General features: G+C 46.2%; 1 protein-coding gene across 2 annotated transcripts in view; it reads right to left on the reverse strand.

The window, feature by feature from the left end:
* MAP1B (microtubule associated protein 1B) overlaps positions 1 to 15,084 on the reverse strand; it is a 99,668-nt gene that overhangs the window by 24,598 nt on the left and 59,986 nt on the right. Inside the window, exons 1-3 of one of the 2 annotated variants that reach the window (XM_053907280.1) lie at positions 7,744 to 7,939; positions 4,512 to 4,594; positions 1,783 to 1,923 (exon numbers count right to left, since the gene is read on the reverse strand). In XM_053907280.1, coding sequence (XP_053763255.1) covers positions 1,783 to 1,914 — 132 coding nt within the window. In that variant the 5' untranslated portion in view covers positions 1,915 to 1,923; positions 4,512 to 4,594; positions 7,744 to 7,939. Of the gene's footprint in view, positions 1 to 1,782; positions 1,924 to 4,511; positions 4,595 to 7,743; positions 7,940 to 15,084 lie in introns of those variants that run through there. The other variant, XM_053907279.1, reaches the window with a different exon arrangement.

Genomic DNA, 15,084 nt, shown 5'->3' on the forward strand with positions numbered 1-15,084 from the left:
GAGAGAGACTGAAAAATGTCCCAGGAGATGTGATTTCACATCCTCAGATTTCAGGGAGGAATGGGTCAGCCAGATGACTGTTCTATCTGTAAATTCTGGTTTTGTAGTTGACTTCCAATGACTAAGACTCCCAAAACCTGAAGCTCAAAATGTACTGATAATTATATTTTTCAGTCCATTTATTTTTAGCTATTCTTATTCTTAAAAAACTGCAGTTTTTTTTTTTTTGTTTTTCCTAAATGGTGTTTCTGGTTTCTGTGGAGTGACTAGTATCTATCAAGGCCTGGATAAATGTAACAAAACTAAACACCAGTGACCTTCACGGTCCCTTTGTTACTGACTCATTCTGAACTCAAACCCTTTTTCCAAGGCCATAGTAGGCAATCATGGTGACCATTGGTCTAGTCCAGCGATTTCCAATCATGCAGGCTAAACTCTAGTAGCCTTGGAGGTGGACAGATAACAAGCTCTGGAGAAAGATGGGGCAAAAGCCTTCATTTTCAAGTGGTAAAGATGGTAAGGTAAAGGGGCCATGAGTGTACCCTGGGGCCCCTTCTTGCTGTGGGGAGCCAGGGCTGTCTGCCTCAGAACCCAGCTGACATTACACCTTCTGAAAGCCAGGGCTTTAAATGTTAAGTGAAATGTTCCTTTTCACAGTTTTTTATTCCCCCAGTGTGGGGAGAGTGAAACACTGTTATATCGCCTGGCCAGAGCTTTCACAAAGCCTCCGGGCAAGCCAAACAAAGCCGGGAGGTTTATTTACCGCTCTTGCCAGCGATGACAGGTACACAGGGACCTCTCTGTGAACCCCAGGGTTAAAGAAGCTTAAATGCAGAAAGACAGATGGCCCTTTGCAACACGTGGGAGACAGAGGGGCCAGTATCTCAGGAAGTTCTCAGGAAGATGGTTTCAAATGGACACAGAGACTCCTTCCGTGCACACATCCCTCAACCCCTCCATGTAGAAACCTGTCATCCACTATGGCCAGGTCCCAACCTGCTAAGCTGGTGGCCCTGAAGTGTCTAACTACTATAAACAAAGAAACAAAGTGAAAGAGGCAGTTTTTTTGGAAAGAGAATTTTCCCAGCCAAAATAAATTCTCCAGCAGAAATAACCAAATTAAACTCTTCAATCTGATTTTCCCAGATACCACTAATGTCCTATAGTATTTAACACCTCACCTGTATCATCACCGAATAAGATTTATTTATTTGAAATATTAATGCCCAGGTTTAGTCCAGCGACCTTAACCATCTTTTTCTTGGGGCATGGATATGCCCCATTTTCCTACTTGCCTTCCTTTCTTGAGCCCTGCCTTTGTTGGGCTGTTCAAACATTGGGACCAGGCATGAAGAGTAAGACCAATCAGAAATAATTAGACCAGAAAAAGTAAATACAAATTTGAAAAGAGATCAGGGCAGTTAAATCCTACCAAAAGACCAAGAGATCTTTGGAGTAGTCTCTCAGAGAAGACGAAACCTGGGTTTTCTTTTTGGCTCTGTCATTCCAATTTTCTCCATCATTTTTGCCATCTAAGCCCCCTCCACTGGTATCTCCAGCACATTAAGAATGGTACCAATTCATTAGAGATGGGTGCTCTAAATTCTTTTGGTGATGAGTCACAGAACTGTCATATGTCATATCATGCAGTTTTACTTATTTGAAAGGTGAGACATTCCCTCCCCTTCTCCCAGCTCCACCCAGTGCTTTCAAAGTGGAGCCTAAGGCTACAACTGTAACCAAACAACTGTAAAGCTTAGATATTTTTAGACAGGAGCCCACCTCTTGATCGGTGAAAATCTCTATGAAATTCTGGAAGGAGAAAGAGCCGGACTGGAGAATGAGCTCTCCGGTATTTTCAAAGCACTGTCCTGTCAGCACGAGCAGCTTGTGTCGAGCAGCATCAGTGATCATTAAGCGCACCTGAAACAAAGCACAGGGAGCAAGACGTGAGCCATATCCAATGCCACCATCCCACTTTCAGGACAGGGCTGGCCCAGGTAGGGCTTGAAATCTATTACCAATGAAACTCATTCATTTTCCCTAGGGAACTGGACAGAGCCAACGACTATGGTCATCAGCTCGCCCAGGAATGCCATTTTCCATGTTTGTGATGGCCAAGCCAGCTGTGGTAGTTGACTTTCTCCCCCTAGTTTCCTTGCCTTTCTCAAAGCAGTCTATACAGTTGGCAATCATTTGCTCCACAGCTGTGTCTGCTAGCAGCACACAGCCTGTGAGACTTGGGGATATCTCACAGGTTGAGTCACCAAGTATAGTCCAGATCCCCTGACTGCTGCTTCAGGAAGCACAGGTTCCCAATGAGGGTCCCAAGTCAGGCCCTCCCTTACAGGACCCCTTTCCTTCCAAGCCATACACCAAAAGCTCATCTCCAAATGCCAGCTCCAGTGGGATCAGCAAGGTGCCTGACATTGAACATAAACAAAAGGCTGCAGCAAATGGGAATCTTTTAAAGAGAATCGTAAGTGGTTTGCACGAAAGAACTCTCTGTTCTTTAAGTGGCAGGAAGCCAGCCTGTCCTTCAGCAGACACGCTGCTCCAAGCACCAAGGTATTCGTTCTGATCACAGCTCAGTTCAGCACAAATTGCCAGGCAGCATGCTAGACACCAAGGGAGGGATATAAAAGTAAACAGGATATGACCCATGGCCCCCAAGAACCCTAAGCTCTGATTAAGGAAACACACATGGGCTGAAGTAACTGTTCCAGCCCCATGTGCTCTACAAGCAAGCCTGAATTCCTTAAAGAAATTCCTCATTTTTCCTTTTCCATTTCAAGTTGTCTTTACTTCCTGATTCTGTTAGTCACAGAGAGACTACTACCCTGCTATGTGCCTCAACCTTGCGCCTTCATGGACCGTCAAACAGGTCCTGCTGATCTGGAGCCAGTGGAAGTGGGATGAAAACAGTCTACATAGGAGCACCTGGGTGGCTCAGTTGGTTAAGCATCCAACTCTAGATCTCGACTCAGGTGATGATCTCAGTTTGTGAGTTCGAGCCCCACATCGGGCTCTGTGCTGACAGTGTGGAGCCTGCTTGGGATTCTCTCTCTCCCTCTCTCTCTGCTCCTCCCTGCTTATTCTCTCTCTCTCGGTCAAATAAATAAATAATCTTTAAAAAAAAAAAAAAGAAAGAAAGAAATAGTCTACATAATGAGAGCCAAAAAGTAGAAGCAACCCAACGTCCATCAACTGATGAATGGATAAACAAAATGTGGTACATCCATGCAGTAGGATAGTATTTAGCCATAAAAAAGAAATGAAAAACTGATACATGCTACAATATGATGACTCTTGAAGACATTATGCTGAGTGAAATAAGCCATACAGAATATGGTATGATTCCATTATCCAAAATACTCAGAAAAGGCAAATCCACCGAGGCAAAAAGTAGTTTAGTGCTTGCTGGCAAGTGGGAGGAATAGGGATTGTTGGCTAATGGGTTTGGGACTGTTGAGGGGTGACAGACATGTTTTGGAATAGACAGCGATGACAAGCACACAACTTTGTGAATATACTAAAAACCAATGAAATGCACACTTTAAAAGATGGATTTTGTGGTATGTGGATTATTTCTCAAATTTTAAAAATAGGCTCAAAGCATGAGCAGAAGAGATGCTGTGGATAATGAAGGCCCCCCAGGGACTATGGCAACTTTAATGTCCAAGAAGCAACCCAATCTCAAAAGTACTAAACTGTAATAAAAGAAGTGGGAAATGGAGATATATCAATTCCTCTGGCCTGGAGGGGGCCAGGGATTCTTGGCTTCAGCCAAGTTCTTATCTTCTAGTAGTCTCTGAAATACCCAGCTATTCTTTTTGGCAACGATTTCGAATGATAGTAATAATAATATTAATAAGAACAACCAACATTTATATTTCAGTGGTTACACACTCTGTTTTAAGCGTTTGATACTTCTAATCACAACACGGTAAGTGCTGTTGTGACCTCCATTTCACAAAGATGGAAACTGAGACAAAAAGACAATAAATAATCTTCCCCAAGGCCACCAGCTAAAAAGTGGCAGAACTCAGGGAGTCTGGCACCAAAGGCTATACTCCTGATAGCCATGTATCCTCCTTTCAGTGGTGATTAGAGGGGGAGCAGAATGGCTTGAAGGGGGTTTGCCTCAAGATACCATTTTTCTCCAAATTTGTGTGCTGAATGTCCTGGTTTGAGGGCTTGTAGTCTATTTCCCCCTGCTACATCCCAGCCAGACACTATCCTGGCAGCACACCCTCCATAAATACCCAAGATTTCATAACCCCCTGCCTATACAAAGTATTCTAGTTCTGGCTAGCATCTTCCACCTTGTCCTCATCGGGAAGGGCAGTCTGGCATGGTAATCAGATACAGAACCAGCCGCTGACTGGGGGTAAAGAACTTCTCCTCTCCTGCGTCCTTCTTCTGCCCCACCCGCCCCTGCCCTTCCAATATGGTGGTCTCTGTCCACCTCGTGAGGCCCTGCCCCAGACCCCGCAGAGCCAGATGCTTACCTCAGTGCTGACTGCTTCATCTGAAGGGTTGATCAGGACCACTGTTTCTAAAACGTCACTTCGGTGATGAAGGATCTTTTGTCCTAGAGACACAAAAACACAGACAAAAGGGGAGACCTTTAGCTTTTCCAGATTAAAACTGCCCTGCTGGCTGCAGGGACAGCAGAGACTCTGCTGGGCACGCAGCCCCGAGACTCTCCACGCGATCTTGGGAAACACAATTGGTGTTCCTACACAAGGGCACGGACCCTGCAGGTTCCTCCCAGAGTTGGGTCCGGGTGTCTGGGGCTCCTCATGCTCGCACAACCCTCGAGTTTTCAGGGTTGCCCGCCAAGCTGCCTCAGAGCGTTAATGGCGGTTTTCATCTGAGATGAGGGGTGGATGCCAGGAAAACTCAACGGGGCTCTTGACATTTCCTTTCTCATGGTAATTGGGGATGTTTCTCCGCATCAGCCTTTCTTCTGGTGAGAATGGTGCGGAGATTAATTAGGAGCCCGATTGTGAGATGAATGACATCCAGAAACCCCAGCTAATAATTACCCAACAACCAGAATGGCTGTCTGAGGCAGGCTTACAGGCTGTTGGAGTATTCGTTAATTAATTCACTTGCTCATAGAAAAGTGGGGAAACTGTGAGCAAATGAAGAGTGGAGAACAACTCTCCGGCCGGACAGAGTGGTCAAACTGCCTGTAAAGACAAGCAAAGTTGATGGAGAAAAACAAAGCAAGGTGTTGCAGGGGTGAAGGAGCCTAAGGAGGACTGAAATCTTAGAGGGCTTCTGGTTCCACATCACTGATTTCCCACACCTTAAAGGTTTTAGGGGCATCTGGGTGTCGGAAACCATCTCCAGTCGAAGTAGACTGAGGCCTGTAGATGACCTTCTACATATACTCTCCCCTTTCCTGGACAATTAGACAACAAGTGACCAGGTGGATGTGTGGCCACAGTGGGCTATATATGCTCTACCAGTTGATGAGGAAGAGAAAAGAGTGGTGTTCCCTCAGACATATGGAGGGGAAACATGTCGTTGGAGGGTAGACAAGAATATGTCTGCTGCTTGGAAGTATAAGGAAACTTGGGTGACAAGACAGAATGGAGTGAAATCTGGGGGAAATAAACACCAAAGGAAAGGAATACAAGAATAGAGAATGATCAAAAAGCAACTGCTTTCCAGAAAAATAGCTGGGTAGTTCTTGAAAAAGCTAAAATAGAATTACTATACAATCCAGCAATTTCACTCCGAGGTAGATTGAAAGCAGGGACTTGAACAGATACTTGTATGCCAATGTTCACTGCAGCATTATTACAAGAACCAAAAGGTGGAGACAACCCAAATGTCCACCTATGGATGACTGGATAAACAAAAAATGGTATATCTAGGCAATGGAATATTACTCGGGCATAAAAAGGAATGGAGTTCCAATGTGTGCAACAACATGGATGAACCTTGGAATAAGTATGCGGAGTGAAGTAAGCCAGAACAAAAGGACAAATACTGTATGATTCCACTTACATGAAATATCTAGAATAGGTTAATTCATAGAGTCAGAGAGCAGATCAGAGGTTACCAGAAGCTGGGAGAGAAGGAATGGGGAGTTACTACTTAATAGGCACAGAGTTTCTCTTTGGGGTGATGAAAAAGCTTTGGAAATAGAGGTGATGTCACACAACATTATAAATGTAACTAGTGCCACTGAATTGTACATTTAAAAATGGTTAAACTGGCAAATTTTGTGTTTTACCAAAATTATGTATTTTACCAAAACTTAAAATTAATAGTACACCCAAAACTGTTGAACAGTACACTTTAAATGGGTGAACTGTATGACATGTGAACTGTACCTCAAGAAACCAGTCTAGGGTCCACAGGGATTTTCTTCCTTTATATCATGAAGGACCAGAAGTCCTATAGAAACAAACATACTGAAATACCACCATCACATCATCAAACCCATTCTCCTCCATTGTCTTCTTTCCCAAGAGCTAATATCTCTCAATAAACCCTTCATTAGAAATAGAAGAAGCCCAAGCTAAACAATAATGATGTCAGTCTAAGGTCTAAGCACCTCACCAGTACTGACTCATTTAATCGCCTGGAGGGCTCTTTGACAGAGGTACTGTGATTGTCCCCTTTTACTGCTGAGGACAAAGAAGTCTGCAAAGGAGCACTAACTAGTCCCAGGTCACTCAACTAGGGAGTGTTCAAGTGAGGACCTACACCTGGTGCACCTGGCTGTACAGCCCCCAGCTGCCCCGCTCTGTGGGGGTGGTAACTGGAAGCAGGATTTGGAAAAACAGGCGCGGCAGAACAGTAAGCACCAGGGGAGAGTTAGGGGAAAAGCCAAGGGAGTAATAGCAGGGATGTGCTTCAAGAAGCAAGAAGCCAGAAAGCATTCACAGATTATTGGCAAAAAGCGAAAAAAAAGTCAAAGGTGGCAGAGTACCAACACATAAAAAAAGAGGGTGAAAAAAAGTGTGTGGTATCCTACTCCAAATGCCTGAAAATGAAGAAACCCCAAAACAGAACAATGGCACACAGTTCGAGCAGACGAAGGACTGAGCTTCGAGAAAAATAAATTTAAGCCATGGGAAAGAATGCTTATTATGAATGCCAAAATCTATAATTTGTTGGGCATTGTTTTTTTGGCTTGGTTGTTTTTGCTTTGGACAGCCATATGCACTTAACGCTAAAGCAAAAAAACATCTAATTGAATAAGCAAATGATAGAATGACAATCAGCAAAACCCAGAAAACCACCCCCTTTCTAGGTCCTTTCATCAGTGGCCTCCTTGAAACAAAGACTGTGGGGGAGGTTCAAAAGCACAGAGCTGAGATGAAATCAAGCAAAAGCTGAAGACCAAGGAGAAATGAATGGTCATTTCCTTGATCATACTTTTGACATGACTATTTCCGACACACAAAGCCGCGCGCAGGGAGCACAATGCCACGGTAGGACTGCAGTCCTGGCTCTATCTGTAGGAACCCACAAAGGGAGGCCTGAGCGAGGTACACACAAGCGGCTTCCTCCCCAAGAGATGGTAAAGGAATTAGAGCCCCTTTCTTTCCAAAGGGATCTACGCAGTGCCCAATTCTGCTAACCGCAGCTTCCAAATGCACATCTAAGCAACCATAGCCCAGGGCAGTCCGAGCTTCGCCCACTCAAGCAGGTCCTTCCCCAGACACACAGCAAGGACCCTGCTTCCCAGGCGCTCCCTGGCAGAGGGCTTCTTACCAACCACGAGCAGCTCTCTTCCTCCTTGGCTTCCTCACTTGCAGCCCCAACAAATGCCATGTGACAGCCGCCGGTTACCTCTACTCCCTCCAAGTCATTTTTCAGACCTGTTTGCTCAGGAATTCAACTAACGATGTACTTTCTGTCCATCTTTGGAAAGACTGAAGGCAGTGACACAGACGTGCACCAAGATGCCATGGCTGCTCCTTCAACAAAAGCCTTTTTATAGGATTGGATTTGAATGAAGGAGGGGATTTAGAGAGAGAGAGAGAGAGAGAGAGAGAGAGAGAGAGAGAGAAGCTTCAAGGTCTTGTCACAGCCAGACTGCTGGACAGATTCTTTCCCTGGACGATGTAACCAGGGGCTGGGCCTTGCTGGCATCTGGCGAGCGCAGGGGCTGCTGAAGGGGCTGGAGCCCCATGCCCCCGCCCCGGCACAACCCCCCCACCCGCCCCCCCAGTGGAACGCCAGCTCTCCCGGGCGGCAGGCAGCCGGGATGCTTGCAAAGTTGCATATTTGGGGAATGTTTCACACTGGGAAACAGGCCAGGCATTCTGAAGGAGAGGCCACCACCCTCGCCTGCAAAGGTCTCATTCAATTGCCTCAGAAAAGAAGTTCCCAGGAAAGAAAGACAACCTGGTTGTGGCCTCTCTCTCTCTCTCTCTACCATTATAGTCTTCCTTCCCCAGAAGCTGCTCACAGCCAAACCATTAGGCAGCCCCCGTGAATAGTCAACTCTCCTCAGCATCGATCTGAGGGAAGCAAAAGCAGGGGCTTGAGATGGAATGACTGTGTTGCTTATTGCTTTGATAAGAAAAAGCCTTTTGAGGGATTCCCCACAAAACTCACTGTAATTGTGAGGGCTCGATCCTGGGGTGAATGGGGCAGGGACTGTTGTATGACAAAAAAGAAGTCTGTAAAATCAAAAGAGGATGGCCCGGGGGACCCCTGAAGCAGCAGGGTCCTTGCAGACAATGAGACCTCTGTCCGTACACTCCCAAAGGCTATCTTTGAGACTCACATAAGCCTGTAATTTTCAGTTATTGCTGGGACTTTATTCAGTCATTCCAAGTCTGACAGATTATTTCAATCTATGCATTTTTAAGGGTTGGGCTGTTTTAGTGGTTTACGGTTTACTATATCCAGGAGACACTGAAATCTCTGAAAGCAAAATGTTATTCTCTAAGTATATAACTTGTAGGATGCTTATAGAGTCTCTTCTCCACAGAGTTTAATATCCATCTAAACACACACATACAGGCTCCTTCCTGGTTTCTAAACAGGTTGACCATGACGGAATTCACTGGCACCCACTACCCACCAATCCCTATAAGACTTGGAACCTTCTCTCTCGCACCCAGCTGAGCCTTCTCTCCCAGACATATCCCACACATCAGTCCTAGAACACACTGGCCTAGCAGTGATACCGTCCCAGCTGGGGCCAGAGCAAGACCCCCAACAGTCTCAGCACAGACAGGCAGCTGCTTAATGAAAGAGCCCAGCGCAAGGGAGAGAATGCCAGATCCAAAGTCAGAGAAGCACTAAGAGGAGGAGGGAGCCCCTGATGAAAATAACAACCAGCGATGATGAAACCTTTCAGATCGCCCATAAGAGGGCAATCGCTCTGTATGTCTTGAGCCTGAACGTTTAATTTTCATCTCCATTAATGATCACCATGCAGAACTTTATTTCTACCACTTCCTTTTCCTGAAAAATGAACACTTTGCAAGCATCATCTAGAAATGCAAGTCACAGAAAATAAAGAAAGCCTCAATATCTATTTAGTATGGAAGGAAGAAAATGAGAAGGGTCATGACTCACTGGTGCAGATGCACTGGTGACCAGGAGAGAGAGTCAGGGCCAAGGCCTCCAGGAAGACAAAGAGCCCTCGCACCCACCCACCTCTGCCCCTTGTTCCCCCCTCTCCACCCCCTCACTCCTCCTGCCCCATCCCCAGGTGAAAACCAGAGGGAATTCTTTTTGGAAATGGAATTTGATATTGTGATTCAGCACTAGAAAAACTTCCAATTTGAAGAAGCAGAATCTTAAAAAGGGTTAAAGAAGATTCTAGAGTTAGAAAGGGAAAGCCTGGGGTAAAGGACTGGGATTATTTAGCCAAAAGCAAGGGCTGGGAGATCAAGAAAAGGCCACAGGCACAGAATGTCTTGATGTTAAAGTCTGTTTTCATTGGAGGGAGAAAAGAAAGAAAGGAGGGAGGCAGGGAGGAAGGAAGGAAAGAGAAAATAAAAGCAATGACTTCTCCGACTCTACCTCCTCACCAAAGTGGATTTTCCAAGAGAAAACCTCTCACCTCCAACCCCCACGAGCAAAAAACGCTCCCCAGGGTAAAGTTTAGCTAAACGGGTGAAATCAAGAAATGAATGGTACTCAGTGCAGGAACTAAAAATTATTTCCCGATGGGTCTGCCAGCAGCTTTTAATAAGTTTTTTATTTGGAATAACATCCAGGCCCCCTTTCTGCAGGAATCCACAGGATAATGCAAAGCAACTATGCTAAGAGCTGGGGGAAGTCTGAAGAGAGAGAGAGAGCTGGTATGGAGAGAGGGGAGATGCCTGCATCAGCAAAGGTCTTGTGAATCCTCTTTCCTTCTCTATCCTTTGCAGCTAACCCCCAGCCCTGGTGGGAACTTGGCTCCTGGGCTCCCTTCTCAGAGGGAGGCAAGCCAGGAAGCCCCCAAGCAGCAGAGGCCCATTCTCCGCAGCCTTTGTTGGTTCTGTGTTCCCTCTATCCCACCTCATCATGTCTAAGCAAGAAAAAGAGAATGAGAAAAAAGGGGGTGGACATGGGTTACACAATCACGGTGCTTCTGTGAGGCTACAAGCAGCCATGTCTTTCCCAGGGGCCCCAGCGTGAGGGCTCAGAACTGGATGCAGGAAGGCTGAGGAGCCCGACCTAACAGCCACCCCGTTCCCTGAAATAAGGAAGAAATCCCCTGAGACATGAGGGAGAACATGACCACGAGGGAGGCTAGATAGCTCAGCTCCTGGTTCCTGCCACCACGACGCCTTTAGAAAAAACAGAGGTGCTAGGAGGCTTGGTACCTCCTGATGACATGGTCCCCAAAGATCAACAATGTCAGCACAGGACACAGAAAGCCAGGCAGCGCCAGGAGCCCACACAGCTTCCCTCCCCAGGGAAGTAAAACTCCTGACGTTGGAAGGAGTCGGATTTCCCAGGGGCCTTCACACATCAAAAGCAACTCATTCATCGTTCACCTTTGTCAGCTCACATAGCTCTCAGCCTCACCCCCCTTCCCGATCCCACCTCTGTCCAAAAGAAAGGTCTTCAAATTGTGACGCCAAGAGTCTCCTTGAACACACAGCCTGGGTCAGCCACTGGTCAGCCAGTGCCTGCTGACTCCCTCACTCCTCGGCAGGCACGCTGGCCTCCCACACGCACCCTGAGACTCACTCCCTCTTTGTTTCTGCTGCACAGTCGGAGCCCAGTTCTCTCCCACCTTTCCCCTGATATTCCTGGAAATGGCGTTTCTTTTCAGTTGGAAGTAAACTTGTTTGTCTCTGCTTCTGTTTCACCTCTGATGTATGTTCCAACAGGTCACATCGCTCTCCGAATGTTGAGGGTTCACTTGTTTTAAGAGAGTAAGTAAGAACTTGAATTCCATTATAAACGCGTTCAGGAAACTTCATAAACCATTGATTTTAATTTAAACACGTTGATCATTGCTTGGGAATTAGACAGCTTTTTAAGGATTTTACCTTCGACATCTTTTGTGTGATACAGAATTTAGTTATCATAGAATCTGAGAATATACCGGTTTTCCTCTACATTTCCTGGATTTAGCTCTTCTTGCTTGTTGTCATTTGGTTTAGTTTTTCATGGGTTTACCAGTCCTTCCACCCTATCCTTCTCTCGGGTTCTGCACTGTCTTCTGCTGTATGTTTTCCCCACCATTAGCCACCCAGATAATCAAATAAGGGATGCCTCCTGGACCCCGGAGGCTTTCTCCTCGTCCTAACCACGTTCCATGCATGCAGATGCAGACATAGCCTTAGCAACAGGCCAGCCAGCAGGCCCTGCTCCTGGTGGCAGAGGGAGCCTCATCTTGCACCCCCTCCTGTTCCAGCCACTGGGGAACTGCTCGCACTGGGGCACAGGCCTGGTGGGGGTGGGGACGCCAGGCAGCAACAGGCCCGATCCCTTCTGTAGAGTTCTCATCATACTACCCTCTTTCTCAATCCTCTCTACGGCATTGTTCTCCTCCCAAATCCCATTCTTCTAGGGTCTCCTCTCCCCTCTTCCCCTTTTTTAAAGGCCTCAAGGGAGAGGAATGAAAATCCAGGCTACGAAGGGTTACAAGTGGGAGAGAGTAGAACAAAGTAATTGGGTTCCTTTTTCTTCTAATCTATTTTATGGCCTAGCTGAAAGAAGTAGAAAGTACCATAGACGGTGTAGATGAAGGCCTGGCTACCTGGAGAACAGCTAAGGAAAAACAGCAACACCACCATGGGCACCAGCTAAGGGAGAGACGACAACCTGAAAGTTGTTTCTTCAACAAGGTACAGATTTTAGAATGCTACAAATGGAGGGGAAAAAAAAAAAAAGGCACCGCTAGCGAAGGGCTATATATTACCTGTCAGGGGAGCCAACTCCAACTGTCAGCAAAAACAGAGATCCACATCTATCTAGTACTTTCCCGTTTACGAGCACTTTCCTCTGGTTTGTGCATTTAAAACTTGATGATGGTGTTTCAGGCCTATGAACTGGGTCGTCTGGGCCAGGGCAAGGTGGGAGGTCCCAGTGCCCTGTTCCCCAAATGAAACCTGCTGCAGACAAAGAAAAATACGTATGCTCCTCACGCACAAGAAAGAAATGCCTTCTGCCTTTAAAATTCAAGGAGTCCAGCAGCCAAGGAGAGAGCCTGTGACAGGAACTTGTCACTCCTATGGCATAAGAAATCAGAATTTCCTCATCTCACAGAACTGGAAGGGGGGGGGGGGTGCCTGAAGGAGCTCTGGTGACAATTCCATGCCCCCCACTATCTTCAAAGAAGAAAAAGACAAGCCTCAGGGGCGAACCGTGGCCTGATCATAGGTGAGTGACTATTGCATTTGTACGGCTGCCAAAGGCAATTCCTATGCCTGCCCCAGACAGTTCTATTTGGGAATAGGTGCTAAAATACTAAGAGCACTACCTTTCATTTGTGACGCACTGCATGGTTTATAAAACCTTTTTTTTTTTCATGTTTGTTTATTTTTGAGAGAGAAAGAGTGCAGCAGGGGAGAGACAGAGAGAGGGGGACAGAGGATCCAAGCAGGCTCCACGCGGACAGTAGTGAGCCCAATGTGGGGCTTGAACCCACCAACCCACGAGATCATGACCTGAGCCAAAGTCGGATGCTCACCCGACTGAGCCACCCAAGCGCCCCTATAAAATCTTTTGACTTGCATGTTACCTCGGTGTATCACAAAGATTGTTATTATTATTCTTTCTTTACAAACACAGAAATTGAAGTTCGTGGGGCAGGCTGTTTTAGTAAGAGCCACCTGCCTTGTCCAGCAACACAGGAATAAAATAAGCTATAAAACTAGGTGTTAAATCTAGCCCATTTGACTCCTGATCCCCACTCTTGTCATTGCCCCTCAATGCTTCTCAGATTGTCTTAGGAGTTTACAAGGTCTAAATCCTAATTTTTTAAAAATAAGATTTGCCTGGGGCGCCTGGGTGGCACAGCTGGTGAAGCGTCCGACTCGGTTTCGGCTCAGGTCGTGATCGCATAGCTCATGAGTGTGGCCCCTGCGTGGGGCTCTGTGCTGACAGTGCGGAGCCTGCTTGGGATTCTGTCTCCCTCTCTCTCTGCCCCTCCCCTGCTCTCTCTCTCTCTCTCTAAAATAGACATTTAAAAAATTAAAAAATAATATTAAGATGTGTTTGAGATACATTTGCCTTAGGATATTATAGAATACTCCCTGCATTTGGGATATAGGTTTGGGAATTCTTTTTGTTTTGAGGGACACCTGCCCTGTGCCAGATACCCTGCCAACTGTTCGGTTAAACCATGAGATTGCCAATCTCAACCTCGCGTCAACTCAAAAATGGCACTTTTCCTGTGGTTCAACAATTAGACCTCACCTTCTTGAGATCAAAGTAGGTTTCAGAGAGTGTTTTTTAATCTTACTGGGCTTCTCCTGGCCTTTGTAAGAGATGCTATATTCCCTATTTACTAAGACAATGTGAATTAGTTGGAGGACACAGTTTTCTAGAGTTCAATTTGGGCAAGTTAGTGCTACCTTCATAAACTAGCATTGAGATTAAAACATGGGTGGGATGCTAGCCCTAGCCTGAAGGGAAGATAGTTTAATGGGGACACTTGGAGTTTTGACAGTGTCTCCTTTGGGAAGTACAAGTCAGAAGTAGTGTCTCATACACAGCAGGAGCTCAATCAATATTTGATAAAGGAATGAATAATAAAAATGGCTAAGATATATTGCATACCTGGGTCAGACACTGACCTAAGTTCTTTATGTTGGGTTATTGCATTAAATCTGTACACTAATCCTATGAGGAAGGCCCTATTCTCGTTTTATTGATGAGGAAAATGAGGCATTGGGCAGTTCAGCAACAGCCCACGGGAATACACAGTGAAACTAGGATGGAAACCCGGTGGTCGGTGTCCAGACCCAGGCTCTTAGCTAAGAAGACATTTTAAAGGGAGGACAGAAGACAAATGACAATCAGTTTGACTTGGGGCCCTCTGGGTTTGAAGTTCCTATGGGAGTTCCCAGTGGTTCTGTCCAACAAGCAGGCAGAAATGTGGATGTGAGGCTGAGGCAATAGGTTGGACCAGATCTGGGGGGCATCAGTGTATTTTTAGGTTGGTGCTCTCAGAGAATGCTGAGAGCCTTTTGCTGCAAAAAGTCTTAGGAAACACCACTATACAAAGGGCAGATAAAAGCAGCAAAAAACCCGTGAAGGTGATGGTGCACAAGGAAAGCGATGGTACCACTGCCTTCTCTCCTCCCCTTCACCCCCCCCGGAGGTGACCTATACCTGCAATGCCATCTTGATTTGCAAACCTAATCCACCTCCACAGAGAGGAGAGGAGACACAGAATATTCCAAAGACCTTAAAGAAGCCAGTAACATCTCGTAGGCGCTTTTCAAACGCAAAATATACCACCGAGACCTGCATAGCCACAGCAGCATCACATCGCTTAACCGGCAGGCATGGCTTTTTCTTCTGTCTGGGACACATCCGCCTGGTGGAGCAAAGACTGTACAGTTCTCAGAGTGTAATATGCCCCAGGATGCTCTGAGGAACTCAATAAAAATGTGGATCTGCATGGCCCACTCTCAGACAGTC

Source organism: Panthera pardus, unplaced genomic scaffold (genome assembly GCF_024362965.1).
Source record: "Panthera pardus isolate Hobbes unplaced genomic scaffold, ASM2436296v1 HiC_scaffold_2, whole genome shotgun sequence".
NCBI lineage: Eukaryota > Metazoa > Chordata > Mammalia > Carnivora > Felidae > Panthera > Panthera pardus.